Source organism: Heterodontus francisci, unplaced genomic scaffold (assembly GCF_036365525.1).
Source record: "Heterodontus francisci isolate sHetFra1 unplaced genomic scaffold, sHetFra1.hap1 HAP1_SCAFFOLD_2205, whole genome shotgun sequence".
NCBI lineage: Eukaryota > Metazoa > Chordata > Chondrichthyes > Heterodontiformes > Heterodontidae > Heterodontus > Heterodontus francisci.
The window spans coordinates 7,501-29,990 of NW_027142095.1; the positions used below are offsets into that span (position 1 = coordinate 7,501).

Genomic DNA, 22,490 nt, shown 5'->3' on the forward strand with positions numbered 1-22,490 from the left:
CACATCCAGCCGTGAATGGTGGTGGACAATTAAACAACTAACTGGAGGAGGTGGCTCCACAAATATCCCAATCCTCAATGATGGGGGAGCCCAGCACATCAGTGCGAAAGATAAGGCTGAAGAATTTGCAACCACCTTCAGCCAGAAGTGCCGAGTGAATGATCCTCATCGGCCTCCTCCTGAAGTCCCCACCATCATAGATGCCAGACTTCAGCCAATTCAATTAATTCCACGTGATATCAAGAAATGACTACAGACACTGGATACTGCAAAAGCTATGGGCCCTGACAACATTCCGGCAAATGTACTGAAGACCTGTGCTCCGGAACTTGCCGCACCCGTAGCCGAGCTGTTCCAGTACAGCGACAACACTGGCATCTACCCTGCAATGTGGAAAACTGCAAAAAAACAAGACAACTCCAACCCGGCCAATTACCCCCATCAATCTATCCTCAATCATCAGTAAAGTGATGGAAGATATCATTGACAGTGCTATCAAGCAGCAATTACTGAGCAATAACCTGCTCAGTGACGCTCAGTTTGGGTTTCACCAGGGCCACTCAGCTCCTGACCTCATTACAGGCAAACATAGAAAAAAGAGCTGAATTACAGGGGGAAGGTGAGTGACTTCCCTTAAGAGTGTGACATCAACAGCCCGAGCAAAATTACATCAATGGGAATCAGGGGAAAACTCTCCACTGGTTGGAGTCATACCTAGCACAAAGGAAGATGGTTGTGGTTGTTGGAGGTCAATCATCTGAGCTCCAGGACATCATTGCAGGAGTTCCTCAGGGTAGTGTCCTAGGCCCAACCATCTTCAGCTGCTTCATCAATGACCTTCCCTCCATCATGAGGTCAGAAGTGGGGATGTTCGCTGATGATTGCACATTCAGAGACTGAAGCAGCCCATGTCCATATGCAGCAAGACCTGGACAACACTCAACTTGGGCTGATACGTGGAAAGTAACATTCACACCACACAAGTGCCAGGCAATGACCATCTCCTCTGATGTTCAATGGCATTACCAACGCTGAAACCCCACTATCAACATCCTGGGGTGCTGACAGAAACTGAACTGGACCAGCACATAAATACTGTGGCTATAAGCAGTTCAGAGACTGGGAATTCTGCATTGAGTAAAAGATACACTGCAGCAACTTGCCAAGGCTCCTTCGACAGCACCTTCCAAACCCACGACCTCTACCACCTAGAAGGACAAGGGCAGCAGATGCATGGCAACACCATCACCCACAAGTTCCCCTCCAAGCCACACACCATCCTGACTTGGAACTATATCACCATTTCTTCACTGTAGCTGGGTCAAAATCCTGGAACTCCCTTCCTAAGAGCACTGTGATGTACCTACCCCACATGGACTGCAGCGGTTCAAGAAGACAGCTCACCACCACCTTCTCAAGGGCAATTAGGGATGGGCAATAAATGCTGGCCTAGACAGTGACCCCTACATCCCAGTAACGAGAAAAATAATTGTGGGCTGGCACCAAAACAAAACACCATGAAAACTGCCAGATTGTCACAAAAACCCAAGAGGATCACTAATATCTTTCAGGGAAGGGAGGCAGCCATCCCAACCACTTCCGGTCAGTTCCAGATCTGGCTCCAGTCCCACAGTGCGGGTTGTTGGCTCTATATGGCCCAGTGTGTACAAACAAATGCAAGGTGATTTGGGAACGCCCAAAGAACCCTTCAGAGGCCAGCTCAGGATGAGCAATAATCCCAATCTACTAGCTACAGCAGCACTGTTCCTTTACCTCAGGGTGAAGTTTCAGGAAGGCCTTTTTCTCATGATTGTACCACAGCTGCTGGGGTGTCTTAGGCTTTTCCGGAACATCGGATTTTTTTCTGTTCTTCATCAGATCGGGGTGTTCATCCCTGAGAATATAGATCAATTCATCACATTAATATCACTGCCATCATCCTCCATCATTAGTTTGGCATTTTCACCCTTCTATTGATGAAGACACTGACTCCCACTCGGGTACGGGTCCCACACACACTGACTCTCACTGGGGTACGGGTTCCACACACACTGACTCTCACTGGGGTACGGGTCCCATACACACTGACTCTCACTGGGGTACAGGTCCAACACACACTGACTCTCACTGGGTACGGGTTCCACCACACTGACTCTCACTGGGTACGGGTCCCACACGCACTGACTCTCACTGGGGTACGGGTTCCACACACACTGACTCTCACTGGGTACGGGTTCCACACACACTGACTCTCACTGGGGTACGGGTCCCACACACACTGACTCTCACTGGGGTACAGGTTCCACACACACTGACTCTCACTGGGGTACGGGTCCCATACACACTGACTCTCACTGGGGTACGGGTCCCACACACACGGACTCTCACTGGGGTACGGGTCCCACACACACGGACTCTCACTGGGGTACGGGTCCCACACACACGGACTCTCACTGGGGTACGGGTCCACACACACTGACTCTCACTCGGGTACGGGTTCCACACACACTGACCCTCACTGGGGTACAGGTCCCACACACACTGACTCTCACTGGGGTACGGGTTTCCACACACACTGACTCTCACTGGGGTACGGGTCCCACACACACTGACTCTCACTCGGGTACGGGTTCCACACACACTGACTCTCACTCGGGTACGGGTCCCACACACACTGACTCTCACTCGGGTACGGGTCCACACACACTGACTCTCACTGGGGTACGGGTCCCACACACACTGACTCTCACTGGGGTACGGGTCCCACACACACTGACTCTCACTGGGGTACAGTTTGTTTGTTTTATTCATTCATGGTAACTGGACGTCGCTGGCTAGGCCAGCATTTATTGCCCATCCCTATTTGCCTTTGAGATGGTGGTGAGCTGCCTTCTTGAACCGCTAAACCGCTACATTCCTTGGGGTGTAGGTATACCCACAGTGCTGTTAGGAAGGGAGTTCCAGGATTTTGACCCAGTGACAGTGAAGGAACGGCGATATAGTTCCAAGTCAGGATGTTGTGAGACTTGGAGGGGAACTTGCAGGTGGTGGTGTTCCCATGCATTTGCTGCCCTTGTCTTTCAAGGTGGTAGAGGTTTAGAGGTTGCGGGTTTGGAAGGCGCTGTTGAAGGAGCCTTGGTGCGTTGCTGCAGTGCATCTTGTAGATGGTACACACTGCTACCACTGTGCGTCGGTGGTGAAGGGAGTGAATGTTTGTAGATGGGGTGCCAATTCAAGCAGGCTGCTTTGTCCTGGATGGTGTCGAGCTTCTAGAGTGTTGTTGGAGCTGCATCCATCCAGACAAGTGGAGAGTATTCCATCACACTCCTGACTTGTGCCTTGTAGATGGTGGACAGGCTTTGGGGAGTCAGGAGGTGAGTTACTCGCTTCAGGACTCCTAGCCTCTGACCTGCTCTTGTAGCCATGGTATTTATATGGCTACTCCAGTTCAGTTTCTGGTCAATGGTAGCCCCTAGGATGTTGATAGTGGGGGATTCAGCGAAGGAAATGCCGTGAATGTCAAGGGGAGATGGTTAGATTCTCTCTTGTTGGAGATGGTCATTGCCTGGTACTTGTGTGGCGCGAATTTTACTTGCCACTTATCAGCCCAAGCCTGGATGTTATCCAGGTCTTGCTGCATTTCTACATGGACTGCTTCAGTCTCTGAGGAGTAACGAATGGTGAACATTGTGCAATCATCAGCGAACATCCCACTTCTGACCTTATGATTGAAGGTAGGTCATTGATGAAGCAGCTGAAGATGGTTGGGCCTAGGACACTACCTGAGGAACTCCTGCAGTGATGTCCTGGAGCTGAGATGATTGACCTCCAACAACCACAACCATCTTCCTTTGTGCTAGGTATGACTCCAATCAGCGGAGAATTTTCCCCCTGATTCCATTAACTTCAGTTTTATGAGAGCTCCTTGATGCCATACTCGGTCAAATGCTGCCTTGATGTCAAGAGCACTCACTCTCACCTCAACTCTGGAGTTCAGCTCTTTTGACAACATTTGGACTCAGGCTGTAATGAGGTCAGGAGCTGAGTGGCTCTGCCGGAACCCAAACTCAGCGTCAGTGAGCAGGTTGTTGCTGGGCAAATGCTGCTTGATAACACTGTCGATGACACCTTCCATCACTTTACTGATGATTGAGAGTAGACTGATGGGGCGGTAATTGGCCAGGTTGGATTTGTCCTGCTTTTTGTGTACAGGACATACCTGGGCAATTTTCCACATTGCCGGGTAGATGCCAGTGTTGTAGCTGTACTGGAACAGTTTGGCTAGGTGAGTGACTCGTTCTGGAGCACAGGTCTTCAGTACTATTGCTGGAAATTTGTCAGGGCCTGTAGCCTTTGCAGTATCCAGTGCCTTCAGCCATTTCTTGATATCACGCAGAGTGAATTGAATTGGCTGAAGTCTGGAATCTGTGATGCTGGGGACCTCAGGAGGAGGCCGAGAGGGATCATCAACTCTGCATTTCTTGCTGCAGATGGGATGCAAATGCTTCAGCCTTGTCTTTTGCACTGATGTGCTGGGCTCCCCCATCATTGAGGAAGGGGATATTTGTGGAGCCAGCTCCTCCAGTTAGTTGTTTAATTGTCCACCACCATTCACGACTGGATGTGGCAGGACTGCAGAGCTTAGATCTGATCCGTTGGTTGTGGGATCGCTTAGTTCTGTCCATCACATGCTGCATCTGCTGTTTAGCATGCAAGTAGAGTGGGGGATATGCCAGGCCATGAGGTTAGAGAATGTGGTTGAGTACAATTCTGCTGCTGCTGATGGACCAGAATCAGAGAATTGTTACAGTGCAGAAGGAGGCCATTCAGCCCATCACATCCACACTGGCTCTCCGAAAGAGCAATTCCCTCAGTTCCATTCCCCCGCCATCTCCCTATAACCCTGCACATTCTTCCTTTTCATGTAACTGTCTAATTTCCTTTTGAATGCTTCAACCACATTCTCAGGCAGCACATTCCAGACCTTAACCACTCGCTGCGTGAAAAAGTTTTTCCTCATGTCACTTTTGCTTCTCTTATCAAATGCTTTAAATCTGTGCCCTCTCGTACTCGATCCTTTCACAAGTGGGAACCATTTCTCTCTGTCCAGCCCCCTCATGATTTTGAATACCTCTATCAAATCACTTCTCAGCCTTCTCTTCTCCAAGGAAAACAGTCCTCACTTCCCCAATCTATCTTCATAACTGAAATTCCTCATCCCTGGAACCATTCTCGTGAATCTTTTCTCCACTCTTTCCAATGCCCACACATCTTTCCTAAAGAGTGGTGCCTAGAACAGGACACAATACTCCAGCTGAGGCTGAACTAGTGTTTTATACAAGTAACTTCCTTGCTCTTGTACTCTCTGCCCTTATTAATAAAGCCCAGGATACTGTATGCTTTATTGACTGCTCTCTCAACCTGTCCTGCCACCTTCAATGACTTATGCACATATACAGCCAGGTCCCTCTGCTCCTCAGCCCCTTTAGAATTGTACCCTTTATGTTATATTCTCTCTCCATGTTCTTCCTATCACAATGCATCACTTCACATTTCTCTGCATTGAACTTCATCTGGGCCACCTGTCTGCCCATTCCACCAACTTGTCTATGTCCTTTTGAAGTTCGACACTATCCTCACAGTTCACAATATGCTTCCAAGTTTCATATCATCTGCAAACTGTGAAATTGTGCTCTGTACACAAAGGTCTCCGTCATTAATAAACATCGGGAAAAGCAAGGGTCCCAACACTGACCCCTGGGGAACTCCACTACAAACCTTCCTCCAGCCCGAAAAACATCCATTAATCACTACTCTTTGTTTCCTGTCACTCAGTCAATTTTGTATCCACGTTGCTACTGTCCCTTTTATTCCAGGAGCCACAAGTTTGCTCACGTCTGTTGTGTCGCACTGTATCCAACTCCTTTTGAAAGTCCATGTACACCACAGCAACTGCATCGCCCTCATCAACCCTCTCTGTTACCTCCTCAAACAATTCCAGCAATTTAGTTAAACATGATTTTCCCTTAAGAAATCCATGCTAACTTTCCTTAATTAACCCACATTTGTCCATGTGACTATTGATTTTGTCCTGAATTATGTTTTCCAGAAGTTTTCTCACCACTGAAGTTAAACCGACTGGCCTGTAATTGCTGGGCTTATATTTACACCCTTTTTTGAACAAGGGTTTAATGTTTGCAATTCTCCAGTCCACTGGCACCACCCCAGAGTCTAAGGAAGACTGAAATATTATGGCCAGTGCATCTGCGATTTCCACCCTCACTTCCCTCAGTATCCTTGGATGCATCTCATCTGGGCCTGATCCCACAGTGCCTCATGGATGCCCAGTTTTGAGTTGCTAGATCTGTTCGAAATCTATCCCATTTAGCATGGTGGTAGTGCCACACAACACGATGGTGGGCATCCTCAGTGAGAAGTCGTAACTTTGTCTCGAGGACTCAGTGATGCTCGCTCCTACCAATACTGTCATGGACAGATGCATCGAACACACACTGACTCTCACTGGGGTACGGGTCCCACACACACTGACTCTCACTGGGGTACGGGTCCCACACACACTGACTCTCACTGGGGTACGGGTCCCACACACACTGACTCTCACTGGGGTACGGGTTCCACACACACTGACTCTCACTGGGGTACGGGTCCAACACACACTGACTCTCACTGGGGTACGGGTCCAACACACACTGACTCTCACTGGGGTACGGGTCCCACACACACTGACTCTCACTGGGGTACGGGTCCCACACACACTGACTCTCACTGGGGTACGGGTCCCACACACACTGACTCTCACTGGGGTACGGGTCCCACACACACTGACTCTCACTGGGGTACGGGTCCCACACACACTGACTCTCACTGGGGTACGGGTCCCACAGCACTGACTCTCACTGGGGTACGGGTCCCACACACACTGACTCTCACTGGGGTACGGGTCCCACACACACTGACTCTCACTGGGGTACAGGTCCCACACACACTGACTCTCACTGGGGTACGGGTCCCACACACACTCTCACTGGGATATGTGTTCAATAAGCAGGTTACTAACTCAACACTGAGCAGGGATCAGGCCTCGGGGTTTCATGTTCTGTACAGCTCAGTATTACACCAGTGTTTGCTGCTTTATTCTGGGGCTGTGGACATTACTGGCAAAGCACCAAGTGGGTATGGAATCTGCATCCCTTATCACTCAGTACCAACATCGTGTATTGCCATTCGCTGAGGTACAACTCATCATGTGCCAGTCTACATGTGTGAGCCTTGATAGTGAGTGTCAACAGGATATTTGACTGTGGAGGCCATCACAACAGAGTGAGAGATCGAGGCAGCAGCTCGATGTGGTGCCTTGTCTGCTGACTCAGCAGAGACTGTGGGACTGGTTTGCTCTGTACAATTTAGTAGTTCACTAGATTAAGTCACTGAGCGTGGTAGGAAGCCAAAAAGACAGATGTAAGGGGGTGTTGATAAAGAAGTAGCTGGTACCTGAACTTGGCCATCGCCTGCCCAAAATTCCCCTTCTCCTGCTGGAAGTCCTGAACGTACTTGAGCTGTAGGAAGGCAAGAGAAACATTGTTAGAAATGTGTCGCGGCAGCTGAAGCAGAGACCATGATTTGGCTCGTTTTCTGCAGGTGCAAATCATTTTATTCTCTTGTACTCCCTCTTGGCATTTGTTCGCAGACAATGATTTTGGGAAGGTTGTAGTCATCGGTTGCAGGCCCGCTAGTGGCTAGTCAGGCCTATCCGTGACTGGCAGATTCTCCCACTGCGGGTACAAGTGAAGGTGTAGTCACTGCTGGGGGCAATTGGATCTATCCTTCCCCTTTTCTCTTTCATGCTGGTTCTTCCCTCAGTCTCAAAGGTGTCTGTAGCCCTCCTGATGTAGCATCTCCAGGCATCACGATCTATGGCCTGCGTTTCCCACTGGCGATGGTCGATGTGGCACACAGAGAGGGACTACTTCAGGGAGTCCTTGAAACGTCTGCATGGTGCCCCTCTTTTCCTTTACCAGTGGTCAGCTGTGCATACAACACAATCTTGGACAGGTGACTCTTGTCCATCTGGGCAACGTGACCCGCCCAACACAGTTGGCTTTGTAGGAGGATGGCCTCAATGCTGGTGGTGTTGGCTGTTTTCAGGACTTCAATGTTTGTGAGGCGGAGCTGCCAGTGGATCTTGAGGCTGCTGCGGAGGCAGCGCTGATGGAAGTGCTCTCAAAGGCGTACATGACGATGGTATAGGCCCCATGACGATGGTATAGGCCCCATGACGATGGTATAGGCCCCATGACGATGGTATAGGCCCCATGACTCGGCACCATACAGAAGGCTGGTGAGGACTATTGCTTTGTACACTTTGAGTTTGGTCTGTGTTCTGAGACTGTGGTTGCTCCACACTCATTTGTAGAGTCTGCCAAATGTTCTGTTTGCTTTTGAAAGCCTATTATCCACTTCCTTATCTATGGTGGCATCAAAGTTGTACTGCAGGGACTGGGCATGCAGGAGAATTGTGTTAAAGAACACACAAGTGTCAGCCTTGGCTCAGTGGGTAGCACTCCTGCCTCTCAGACTCTTGTAGCTCTTTCAGAACATTGTGGGTTAAAATTCAACTTGAGACTTCAGCACAAAATCCAGGCATGCACACCCAGAGCAGTAGAGAGAGTGCCGCACACTCCAAGGGGCAGTATAGAGGGAGCGCGGGACTGTGGGAGCACCGGTCCGGAGGGAGCGCCACACTGTCAGAGGGTCAGTACTGAGGGAACGCCGCACTGTCGGAGGGTTAGTACTGAGGGAGTGCTGCACTGTCGGAGGGTCAGTACTGAGGGAGTGCTGCACTGTCGGAGGGTCAGTACTGAGGGAGTGCTGCACTGTCGGAGGGTCAGTACTGAGGGAGTGCCGCACTGTCGGAGGGTCAGTACTGAGGGAGTGCCGCACTGTCGGAGGGTCAGTACTGAGGGAGTGCCGCACTGTCGGAGGGTCAGTACTGAGGGAGTGCCGCACTGTCGGAGGGTCAGTACTGAGGGAGTGCCGCACTGTCGGAGGGTCAGTACTGAGGGAGTGCCGCACTGTCGGAGGGTCAGCACTGAGGGAGTGCCGCACTGTCGGAGGGTTAGTATTGAGGAATGCTGCACTGTCGGCGGGTCAGTACTGAGGGAGTGCTGCACTGTCGGCGGGTCAGTACCGAGGGAGCGCCGCACTGTCAGAGGGTCAGCACTGAGGGAGTGCTGCACTGTCGGCGGGTCAGTACCGAGGGAGCGCCGCACTGTCGGAGGGTCAGTACTGAGGGAGTGCTGCACTGTCGGAGGGTCAATACTGAGGGAGCGCCGCACTGTCGGAGGGTCAGTACTGAGGAATGCTGCACTGTCGGCGGGTCAGTACCGAGGGAGCGCCGCACTGTCGGAGGGTCAGTACTGAGGGAGCGCCGCACTGTCGGAGGGTCAGTACTAAGGGCGCGCCGCACTGTCGGAGGGTCAGTACTGAGGGAGCGCCGCACTGTCGGAGGGTCAGTACTGAGGAGCGCCGCACTGTCGGCGGGTCAGTACCGAGGGAGCGCCGCACTGTCGGAGGGTCAGTACTGAGGGAGCGCCGCACTGTCGGAGGGTCAGTACCGAGGGCGCGCCGCACTGTCGGAGGGTCAGTACCGAGGGAGCGCCGCACTGTCGGAGGGTCAGTACCCAGGGAGCGCCGCACTGTCGGAGGGTCAGTACTGAGGGAGCGCCGCACTGTCGGAGGGTCAGTACTGAGGAATGCTGCACTGTTGGCGGGTCAGTACCGAGGGAGCGCCGCACTGTCGGAGGGTCAGTACTGAGGGAGCGCCGCACTGTCGGAAGGTCAGTACTGAGGGAGTGCCCCACTGTCGGAGGGTCAGTACTGAGGGAGCGCCGCACTGTCGGAGGGTCAATACTGAGGGAGCGCCGCACTGTCGGAGGGTCAGTACTGAGGGAGCGCCGCACTGTCGGAGGGTCAGTACTGAGGAATGCTGCACTGTTGGCGGGTCAGTACCGAGGGAGCGCCGCACTGTCGGAGGGTCAGTACTGAGGGAGCGCCGCACTGTCGGAGGGTCAGTACTGAGGAATGCTGTACTGTTGGCGGGTCAGTACCGAGGGAGCGCCGCACTGTCGGAGGGTCAGTACTGAGGAATGCTGCACTGTCGGAGGGTTAGTACTGAGGAATGCTGCACTGTCGGAGGGTCAGTACTGAGGGAGCACCGCACTGTCGGAGGGTCAGTACTGAGGAATGCTGCACTGTCGGAGGGTCAGTACCGAGGGAGCGCCGCACTGTCGGAGGGTCAGTACCGAGGGAGCGTTGCACTGTTGGAGGGTCAGTACTGAGGGAGCGCCGCACTGTCGGAGGGTCAGTACTGAGGGAGCGCCGCACTGTCGGAGGGTCAGTAACGAAGGAGCGCCGCACTGTCGGTCGGTCAGTACTGAGGGAGTGCCGCACTGTCGGAGGGTCAGTACTGATGGAGCACCGCACTGTCGGAGGGTCAGTAACGAAGGAGCGCCGCACTGTCGGTCGGTCAGTACTGAGGGAGTGCCGCACTGTCGGAGGGTCAGTACTGAGGGAGCACTGGACTGTCAGAGGGTCTGTAACGAGGGAGCGCTGCATTGTCGGAGGGTCAGTACTGAGGGAGCACCGTATGTTAACTGGGATAGATACGGGGATCTGGGGAGAGAGGACCGGGTTGGTCAGTCCTGCACGGGACCATCGGATCGAGTTAAAACCAAGTGGTCGGCTGTGGCCGAGTTGGTCAGACTCTCCATTCTATGTCAGAAGATTGTGGGTTCGAGTCCCATCCAGGACTTAACAAAACAAACAATCTCGATTGATACTCCAGTGCAGAACTGAGGGAGTGCTGCATTGTCTGAGGTCATAGAATAATTACACCACAGAAGGAGGCCATTCGCCCCATCGAATTCATGCTGGCTATCTGTAGAATACTCCAGTCAGTCCCATTCCCTTGCTCTAAACCCCTGGCCCTACAAGTTTATTTCCCTGAAGTGCTCATCCAACATCCTTGAAAAATCATTCATCATCTCTGCTTCCACCAACCTCGGGGGCAGTAACTTTCAGGTCATTGTCACTCGCTGTGTAGAAGTGTTTCCTCACATCCTCCTGCCTCTCTTCAATCTGTGTTCCCTAGTCATTGTACCATCAGCTAATTTACTATTTACCAAGAATCGCTTTTTTCTGTCCATAAGCCAATATTTTTATCCAATTGGACACTGACCCTCCTATTCCAACAGCCTCAATTTTGTTAACCAGCCTTTTCTGTGGTACTTTATCAAACGCTTCTTAAAATTCATATAAACAACATCCACCACATTCCCTTCATCAACCTTCTCTGTTACTTCATTGACATATTCAATTAGATTAGTCAAGCATGATCTGCCTTTTGCAAATCCATGCTGGCTCTCCTCAATTAACTCAAACCTCTCTAAATGTCTGTTGATATTTTTCTCTGATTATAGTTTCTAAAACCTTACCCACCATTGATATTAAACTAACTGTCCTGTAGTTGCCAGGATGGTCCTTACACCCTTTCTTGAATAAGGGTATCACATTTGCCACTCTCCAATCCTCTGGCACCTCCCCTGTATCTAGGGAAGATTATGGCCAGCCCTTCCGCTATCTCCATCCCCACTTCCTTTAGCAACCTGGGATGCAAACCATCTGGACCAGGTGACTTATCCACTCTACGCATAGCCAGCTTTTTAGTACTTCCTGACTATTAATTTTCACCCCATCCTTTACCTCTACCATCTCTGCTTCTACCAATATTTTGTCAGCATCCTCTTCCTCGGTAAACACTGATACAAAGTATTCATTGAGTATTCTAGCCTTGCCCTGAGCCTCCAAGCATATATAACCCTCTTTGTCTTGAATAGGCCCCACCCCATCTCTTACGACCCATCCTTTGGAATAGAATTTAAACTGAGATGCTCTTGGGTAGTCAGAGAAGATCCCAAGGCACAATGTGAAGAGCAGGAGAGTTCTCCAATGGTGTCCCAGCCAATATTTATCCCGCAATCAGGTCTGGTCAGCAGCACATTCCTGTTTGTGGGAGCTTTCTGTGCACAAACTAGCTGCCACATTTCCTACATTATGACAATGACTACACGATAAAAGTATCTTAATGGCAGTAAAGTGTTTTGGGATGTCCAGTGGACGTGAAAGGCGCTATAGAAATACAAGTCTGTCTTTCTTTCTTTGAAATGAGCTCTCATACCTTTTTTTTCTCCGGCAGCTCCTTGTATTTTTTGGAGAGAATTTTTGTCAGGTCCAGGTTACTCATTTCCGGGTGGATCTTGGCGTACTTGGCTCTTTTCTCCATGAAGAATCGGAAGTATGGAGTCAGCGGCTTCTTCGGAAAATCGGGATGAGTCTGAAATAAAGATTTGCATTTTAATGTTTAAAGTTACGGCTTGTGGTGATCCTGTGCTGACTGTGTAGACGCAGAGCCCGACAGCAGTGCTGGTGACCAGGAACCACAACCACTCCCAGAGGCTGCCCCCCAACCAACGGCGCTGGCCACCTTCCCCCACCCACCCCCCACCTTCCCCCACCACAACACCCCCTCCCCCAACCTCAGTTACCCATCCCCCACTCTCCCCCCATCCTCCCCCAACCGCCCCCCACCCTCCCCTGTATCAGGAACGCTGGCCGAACGTCCTGGGCCTACCTTCAATTTCTTGCCCTTGTACGGATTTTTCACAAACTCCTCTGCATCTGTCAGCAACTCACTCAGTGTGCGATACTTCCTGATCTAAAGAAATGAGAGAGTTAGAGTCGAGGTAAAGAACAATCAAATGCCGGGCCCTCTAACGAATACACTCAAACAATCGACCAGCAGTATTGGGAGAGTCAGGGGAGGAGATTACACATCCCAAAACACTCCAACTCCCCCAAAACACTCCAACTCCCCCCCCAAAAACACTCCAACTCCCCCCCCAAAAACACTCCAACTCCCCCCCCCAAAAACACTCCAACTCCCCCCCCCAAAAACACTCCAACTCCCCCCCCCCCCCCAAAAACACTCCAACTCCCCCCCCCCAAAAACACTCCAACTCCCCCGCCCCAAAAACATTCCAACCCCCCCCAAAAACACTCCACATCCCTGGCAAAACTGAGGTCAATGGGAATCGGGGGAAAACCCTCCGCTGGCTGGAGTCATACCTAGCGCAAAGGAAGATGGTTGTGGTTGTTGGAGGTCAATCATCTGAGCTCCAGGACATCACTGCAGGAGTTCCTCAGGGTAGTGTCCTCTGCCCAACCATCTTCAGCTGCTTCATCAATGACCTTCCTTCAGTCATTAGGTCAGAAGTGGGGATGTTTGCTGATGATTGCACAATGTTCAGCACCATTCGTGACTCCTCAGATACTGAAGCAGTCCATGTAGAAATGCAGCAAGACCTGGACAATATCCAGGCTTGGGCTGATAAGTGGCAAGTAACATTCGTGCCACACAAGTGCCAGGCAATGACCATCTCCAACAAGAGAGAATCTAACCATCTCCCCTTGACATTCAATGGCATTACCATCACTGAATCCCCCACTATCAACATCCTAGGGGCTACCATTGACCAGAAACTGAACTGGAGTAGCCATATAAATACCATGGCTACAAGAGCAGGACAGAGGCTAGGAATCCTGAGGCGAGTAACTCACCTCCTGACTCCCCAAAGCCTGTCCACCATCTACAAGGCACAAGTCAGGAGTGTGATGGAATACTCTCCACTTGTCTGGATGGGTGCAGCTCCAACAACACTCAAGAAGCTCGACACCATCCAGGACAAAGCAGCCCAATTGATTTGCACCCCATCTACAAACATTCACTCCCTCAACCACCGACGCACAGTGGCAGCAGTGTGTACCATCTACACGATGCACTGCAGCAACGCACCAAGGCTCCTTAGACAGCACCTTCCAAACCCGCAACCTCTACCAACTAGAAGGACAAGGGCAGAAAATGCATGGGAACACCACCACCTGCAAGTTCCCCTCCAAGTCACACACCATCCTGACTTGGAACTATATCGCTGTTCCTTCACCGTCGCTGGGTCAAAATCCTGGAACTCCCTTCCCAACAGCACTGTGGGTGTACCTACACCACATGGACTGCAGTGGTTCAAGAAGGCAGCTCACCACCACCTTCTCAAGGGCAATTAGGGATGGACAATAAATGCCCCACATCCCATGAATAAATTTTTAAAAAGGACAATGGGGAGAACTCTCCAGCTATTCTTCAAATAATGCCCTTGAGAACTTTTACGTCTGAGAGGGCAGAAGGAGCCTCAGTTTAATATTCATAAGACAGCAAGCTGACGGTGCAGCACTCCCTTAGTACTGACCCCCCGACAGTGCAGCGCTCCCTCAGTACTGACCCTCCGACAGTGCAGCACTCCCTCAGTACTGACCCTCCGACAGTGCAGCACTCCCTTAGTACTGACCCTCCGACAGTGCAGCACTCCCTCAGTACTGACCCTCCGACAGTGCAGCACTCCCTCAGTACTGACCCTCCGACAGTGCAGCACTCCCTCAGTACTGACCCTCCGACAGTGCAGCACTCCCTCAGTACTGCCCCTCCGACAGTGCAGCACTCCCTCAGTACTGACCCTCCGACAGTGCAGCACTCCCTCAGTACTGACCCTCCGACAGTGCAGCACTCACTCAGTACTGCCCTTCCGATAGTGCAGCACTCCCTCAGTACTGCCCCTCCGACAGTGCAGCACTCCCTCAGTACTGACCCTCCGACAGTGCTGCACTCCCTCAGTACTGACCCTCCAACAGTGATGCACTCACTCAGTACTGACCCTCCGATAGTGCAGCACTCACTCAGTACTGACCCTCCGATAGTGCAGCACTCCCTCAGTACTGACCCTCCGACAGTGCTGCACTCCCTCAGTACTGACCCTCCGACAGTGCAGCTCTCCCTCAGTACAGCCCCTCCGACAGTGCAGCTCTCCCTCAGTACAGCCCCTCCGACAGTGCTGCGCTCCTTCAGTACAGACCCTCCGATAGTGCAGTGCTCCCTCAGTACTGACCCTCCGACAGTGCTGCGCTCCTTCAGTACAGACCCTCCGACAGTGCAGTGCTCCCTCAGTACAGACCCTCCGATAGTGCAGCACTCCTTCAGTACTGACCCTCCGACAGTGCTGCGCTCCCTCAGTACTGACCCTCCGACAGTGCTGCGCTCCCTCAGTACTGACCCTCCGACAGTGCTGCGCTCCCTCAGTACAGACCCTCCGACAGTGCTGCACTCCCTCAGTACAGCCCCTCCGACAGTGCAGTGCTCCCTCAGTACAGACCCTCCGACAATGATGCACTCCCTCAGTACTGACCCTCCGACAGTGCAGCACTCCCTCAGTACAGCCCCTCCGACAGTGCTGCGCTCCCTCAGTACAGCCCCTCCGACAGTGCTGCGCTCCCTCAGTACAGACCCTCCGACAGTGCTGCACTCCCTCAGTACAGCCCCTCCAACAGTGCTGCACTCCCTCAGTACAGACCCTCCGAGAATGATGCACTCCCTCAGTACTGACCCTCCGACAGTGCAGCACTCACTCAGTACTGACCCTCCGATAGTGCAGTGCTCCCTCAGTACAGACCCTCTGACAATGATGCACTCCCACAGTACTGACCCTCCGACAGTGCAGCGCTCCCTCAGTACAGACCCTCCGACAGTGCTGCACTCCCTCAGTACAGCCCCTCCGACAGTGCAGTGCTCCCTCAGTACAGACCCTCCGACAATGATGCACTCCCTCAGTACTGACCCTCCGACAGTGCAGCACTCCCTCAGTACAGCCCCTCCGACAGTGCAGCCCCTCTCAGTACTGACCCTCCGACAGTGCAGCACTCCCTCAGTACTGACCCTCTGACAGTGCAGCACTCGCTCAGTACTGACCCTCTGACAGTGCAGCACTCCCTCAGTACTGACCCTCTGACAGTGCAGCACTCCCTCAGTACTGACCCTCTGACAGTGCAGCACTCCCTCAGTACTGACCCTCTGACAGTGCAGCACTCCCTCAGTACTGACCCTCTGACAGTGCAGCACTCCCTCAGTACTGACCCTCCGACAGTGCAGCACTCGCTCAGTACTGACCCTCCGACAGTGCAGCACTCCCTCAGTACTGACCCTCCGACAGTGCTGCACTCCCTCAGTACTGACCCTCCGACAGTGCAGCACCTCCTCAGTACTGACCCTCCGACAGTGCTGCGCTCCTTCAGTACAGACCCTCCGACAGTGCTGCGCTCCCTCAGTACAGACCCTCCGACAGTGCTGCGCTCCCTCAGTACAGACCCTCCGACAGTGCTGCGCTCCCTCAGTACAGACCCTCCGACAGTGCTGCGCTCCCTCAGTACAGACCCTCCGACAGTGCTGCGCTCCCTCAGTACAGACCCTCCGACAGTGCTGCGCTCCCTCAGTACAGACCCTCCGACAGTGCAGCGCTCCCTCAGTACAGACCCTCCGACAGTGCTGCACTCCCTCAGTACAGCCCCTCCGACAGTGCAGTGCTCCCTCAGTACAGACCCTCCGACAATGATGCACTCCCTCAGTACTGACCCTCCGACAGTGCAGCACTCACTCAGTACTGACCCTCCGATAGTGCAGTGCTCCCTCAGTACAGACCCTCTGACAATGATGCACTCCCTCAGTACTGACCCTCCGACAGTGCAGCACTCACTCAGTACTGACCCTCCGACAGTGCAGCGCTCCCTCAGTACAGCCCCTCCGACAGTGCAGTGCTCCCTCAGTACAGACCCTCCGACAGTGCAGTGCTCCGTCAGTACAGACCCTCCGACAATGATGCACTCCCTCAGTACAGCCCCTCCGACAGTGCAGCCCCTCTCAGTACTGACCCTCCGACAGTGCAGCACTCCCTCAGTACTGACCCTCTGACAGTGCAGCACTCCCTCAGTACTGACCCTCTGACAGTGCAGCACTCCCTCAGTACTGACCCTCTGACAGTGCAGCACTCCCTCAGTACTGACCCTCTGACAGTGCTGTGCTCCTTCAGTACAGACCCTCCGATAGTGCAGTGCTCCCTCAGTGCAGACCCTCCGATAGTGCAGCACTCCTTCAGTACAGACCCTCCGACAGTGCAGTGCTCCCTCAGTACAGACCCTCCGACAGTGCAGCACTCCTTCAGTCCAGACCCTCCGACAGTGCTGCGCTCCCTCAGTACAGACCCTCCGACAGTGCTGCGCTCCCTCAGTACAGACCCTCCGACAGTGCTGCGCTCCCTCAGTACAGACCCTCCGACAGTGCTGCGCTCCCTCAGTACAGACCCTCCGACAGTGCTGCGCTCCCTCAGTACAGACCCTCCGACAGTGCTGCGCTCCCTCAGTACAGACCCTCCGACAGTGCTGCACTCCCTCAGTACAGCCCCTCCGACAGTGCAGTGCTCCCTCAGTACAGACCCTCCGACAATGATGCACTCCCTCAGTACTGACCCTCCGACAGTGCAGCACTCACTCAGTACTGACCCTCCGATAGTGCAGTGCTCCCTCAGTACAGACCCTCTGACAATGATGCACTCCCTCAGTACTGACCCTCCGACAGTGCAGCGCTCCCTCAGTACAGCCCCTCCGACAGTGCAGTGCTCCCTCAGTACAGACCCTCCGACAGTGCAGTGCTCCCTCAGTACAGACCCTCCGACAGTGCTGCACTCCCTCAGTACAGCCCCTCCGACAGTGCAGTGCTCCCTCAGTACAGACCCTCCGACAATGATGCACTCCCTCAGTACAGCCCCTCCGACAGTGCAGCCCCTATCAGTACTGACCCTCTGACAGTGCAGCACTCCCTCAGTACTGACCCTCTGACAGTGCAGCAGTCCCTCAGTACTGACCCTCTGACAGTGCAGCAGTCCCTCAGTACTGACCCTCTGACAGTGCAGCACTCCCTCAGTACTGTACTGAATTGTCTGCCTAGATTATGGGCTCAAGTCTCTCGAGTGTTGCTGAAACCCATGAGCCTCCAACTCAGAGGTGAGAGTGTTTCTCACTGAGCCTTGGCCAACACAAACAAAACTCATGGCATTATCCCAGAGATAGAATTTGAAATGAGGGGGAAAGCGGAGAGCCAGATCAAGAGGACAGAAAGACAGTCAGATAGATACCGAGCATGAGAGAGAGAGAGAAAGAGTCAGTTAAACTGCCAGACTAAGAGACAGCCAGTGAGAGACAGCACACACTGCAAACTTCAAACCAATATTCCAGCAAAACAATCTCCAACTATGATTGATGTGCCACACCTTGCTCAGAGTTTTTAATGAGCTGAGAACAATGGATGGCAGGTTTATCACTGCAGAGGGCAATGAGCTAAGATTTGAGGTTCATGAAGTGACTGAGACAGGACGGTTAATCGTTGTGGTGAGGGCTGATACTCCAGGAGTCACAAGTTAAATACGAAGCTAGGAAGAAGAATCAAAATCAGGGGAACATGGTCACCTCTAGGATGATTAATTTGCACAATAAATGATATTGAGGCAGACAGTGCCAATATTTCCAATGAGAAGTGGGTGAGGGATATCGGGCGAAAATAGAATTGGGGCATATGTGAAAAAGAGGTTTTTTAAAACTTGTTCATGGGATGTGGGCGTCGTTGGTAAAGCCAGCATTTATTGTCCATCCCTATTTGCTCTTGAGAAGGTGGTGGTGAGCTGCCTTCTTGAACCGCTGCAGTCCATGTGAGGTAGGTAGACCCACAGTGCTGTTAGGAAGGGAGTTCCAGGATTTTGACCCAGCGACGGTGAAGGAACGGTGATATAGTTCCAAGTCAGGATGGTGTGTGGCTTGGAGGGGAACTTGCTGGTGGTGGTGTTCCCATGCATTTGCTGCCCTTGTTGGTAGAGGTCGCGGGTTTGGAAGGTGCTGTCTTAAGGAGCCTTGGTGCGTTGCTGCAGTGCATCTTGTAGATGGTACACACTGCTGCTACTGTGCATCGATGGTGGAGGGAGTGAATGCTTGTGGATGAGGTGCCAATCAATTGGGCTGCTTTGTCCTGGATGGAGTTGTGCTTCTCGAGTGTTGTTTGTGGGTGGGTTTGAGGGATTTGGAGAGACGGTGGGGTTCGAGGGATATGGGGAGAAGGTGGGGGTTCGAGGGATATGGGGACAAGGTGGGGGTTCGAGGGATATGGGGACAAGGTGGGGGTTCGAGGGATATGGGGACAAGGTGGGGGTTCGAGGGATATGGGGACAAGGTGGGGGTTCGAGGGATATGGGGACAAGGTGGGGGTTCGAGGGATATGGGGACGAGGTGGGGGTTCGAGGGATATGGGGACGAGGTGGGGGTTCGAGGGATATGGGGACGAGGTGGGGGTTCGAGGGATATGGGAACGAGGTGGGGTTCGAGGGATATGGGAACGAGGTGGGGGTTCGAGGGATATGGGAACGAGGTGGGGGTTCGAGGGATATGGGGACAAGGTGGGCGTTTGAGGGATATGGGGACAAGGTGGGCGTTTGAGGGATATGGGGACAAGGTGGGGGTTCGAGGGATATGGGGACAAGGTGGCGTTTGAGGGATATGGGGACAAGGTGGGGTTCGAGGGATATGGGGACAAGGTGGGGTTCGAGGGATATGGGGACAAGGTGGGGGTTCGAGGGATATGGGGACAAGGTGGGGGTTCGAGGGATATGGGGACAAGGTGGGGTTCGAGGGATATGGGGACAAGGTGGGGTGGTTTGAGGGATATGGGGACAAGGTGGGGTTCGAGGATATGGGGACAAGGTGGGGGTTCGAGGGATATGGGGACAAGGTGGGGGTTCGAGGGATATGGGGACAAGGTGGGGGTTCGAGGGATATGGGGACAAGGTGGGGGTTCGAGGGATATGGGGACAAGGTGGGGGTTCGAGGGATATGGGGACAAGGTGGGGGTTCGAGGGATATGGGGACGAGGTGGGGGTTCGAGGGATATGGGGACGAGGTGGGGGTTCGAGGATATGGGAACGAGGTGGGGGTTCGAGGGATATGGGAACGAGGTGGGGGTTTGAGGGATATGGGGACAAGGTGGGCGTTTGAGGGATATGGGGACAAGGTGGGGTTTGAGGGATATGGGGACAAGGTGGGTGTTTGAGGGATATGGGGACAAGGTGGGCATTTGAGGATATGGGGACAAGGTGGGGGTTTGAGGGATATGGGGACAAGGTGGGCATTGAGGGATATGTGACAAGGTGGGCATTTGAGGATATGGGACAAGGTGGGGTTTGAGGGATATGGGGACAAGGTGGGGGTTTGAGGGATATGGTGACAAGGTGGGCATTTGAGGGATATGGGGACAAGGTGGGGGTTTCTACGGCAAAGGCTGCTGAAATGTACCATGTTTTATGCTTCACCACTAACCTCACTGGCCAGTTTCAGCCACTTGAGTCGGCACATTTCCCAGTGAAGGGTCCGAACCCCACTTTCTCCCAGTTGAAGTGGGACTCAGTGGTCTTGTACTTCATGCAGTCTCCGTCTGGGATCAGGCTCTTTATTCGATCCAACAAACACAGCACATCCTCTTTACTCCATAAATCTGAAACAATGTCAGCACCAATTAACAGCCTGCAGATGGGCACACGTTCATCGCAAGAGGTCATTCAGCCTCTTAAACCTATTCCGCCATTCAATTAGATCAGTATATTAACTTGTCTATCTTGGTTCTGTAACCCTTAATCGAGAAATCGAGCAATCTCACTTTTTACATTTTTATTTGATCTCCAGCCCTGAGAGTTTTTTGGGGGAGTGTGTTCCAGATTTCCACTCCCCTTCCTGTCATCACCCTGATTGGCCCGACTCGAATTTGAAGGTTCTGCCCCCTTGTTGTGGACTTCCCCCAACCCCAGCAGAGGCAATAATTTTCTATTTCTCTACCCTAGGTTTGAGATGTGTCTTAAGAGAGAGAGAGGTGGGGAGATGGAGAGGTTTCGGGAGGAAGTCCAGAGCTTCGGGCCCAGGCAACTGAAGGCCATTGGTGGAATGGTTAAAATAAGGGAGAGAATCACAGAAAGTTTAAGGCACAGAACGAGGCCACTTGGCCATCGTGTTTGTGCCGGCCAAAAAACGATCCACTATTCTAATCCCACCTTCCAGCATTTGGTCCGTAGCCCTGCAGATTACGGCACTTGAGGTGCATATCCAGACTCCTTTTAAATGAGTTGAGGGTCTCTGCCTCAACTACTCTTTCAGGCAGTGAGTTCCAGACCGTCACCACCCTCTGGGTGAAAAATTTGTCATCTCCCCTCTAATTTTTCTACCGATCACTTTACATCTGTGCCCCCTCGTCACTGACCTCTCTGCTAAGGTGAATTATTCAAAATTTGGTACATGTACATGTTCAAGAGGCCAGAATTAGAGAATTCTGGTGCTGCAGCCCACCAAGACCAATGTATCCTTTCAGATAAAGGGCAGGCCATTTAAGACTGAGATGAGGAGGAATTTCTTTACTCAGAGGGTGGTGAATCTGTAGAATTCTCTACCACAGAGGGCTGTGGAAGCTCAATCATTGAGCATGTTCAAGACAGAAGTTAATAGATATGGGAATAGTGGGGAAAATAGCATAGAGGTAGATGATCAGCCATGATGTGTTTGAATGGTGGAGCAGACTCGATGGGCTGAATGGCTACTCCTGCTCCTATGATCCTAGGTGCAGTGCCCAGAACGAAAATTATAACATCAGATAATCCATAATTGCTTCTAAAAGAAAAACAGACAGAAAAATAAACGTTAAAAGAAAATGGGCAGATTGGGCAAAGAACAGAGGAATAAAACTGAGGGGGGAACTCTTTCAGAGAGTGGGACACGGGGCAATGAGACTGAGGGGGAAGCTCTGTCAGAGAGGATGGGGGAATTAGACTGAGGGTGAGCTTTTTCAGAGAGTGGGGATGGGGAATGGGCTCCACGGCCCCCTTTCTGTGAAGAATTCTAAGATAGAAGCAAGAGGAGGTCAAATGGCCCCTGGAACAGGCTCTGCCATTCAGTAAGATCATGGTTAAACTTCCACATCAACTCTACTTTCCCATCATACTCCATAACCCCAAGTCTAAATCTTGATCAATCTCAGTCTTGAATATACTCAACAACCAAGTATCCACAGGCCCCCGCAGTTAGGAATTCCGAATATTATTTGAGATGGCCGACATCGTTCAGCTTGGTTTCCATATCCAGGAGGAACACTGCCTCAAAATTCTTTTCATGTGGGATTAGAGACAGCAGTGAGACTTTCATCTCATCGATCCGAGTTCAGCTTTCAATCCGGCTCCCCCAGCACACAATTTGAGGGACAGTGTCTGAATCACAGCCCCATCCTACTCCCAAACACCTCGAGTCTGGGGAGCTTGATCTCACTCTGGAAAGATGTCTAACCCCCAGCTCCCTCACATTTGATTGGAGAGGTGAATCTTACCAGCCTCTTCCTTGATAGTGATGGTCTCAACCGACGTGGAAACTACTGAGGCTCCGTTCATGGTGACGAACGTTGCCTA

General features: G+C 52.3%; 1 protein-coding gene across 1 annotated transcript; it reads right to left on the reverse strand.

The window, feature by feature from the left end:
- Positions 1-1,773: 1,773 nt before the first annotated feature.
- On the reverse strand, positions 1,774-22,484 carry LOC137366518 (nucleolar transcription factor 1-B-like; the record flags this gene model as incomplete). The annotated part of the gene is given in 7 exon segments (XM_068028314.1): positions 1,774-1,894; positions 7,513-7,577; positions 12,257-12,412; positions 12,710-12,793; positions 20,368-20,408; positions 20,411-20,542; positions 22,412-22,484. Coding segments are annotated over 7 exon segments (660 nt in total), but the record flags the coding sequence as incomplete, so codon positions are not given.
- Between the last annotated feature and the right edge of the window lie 6 nt (positions 22,485-22,490).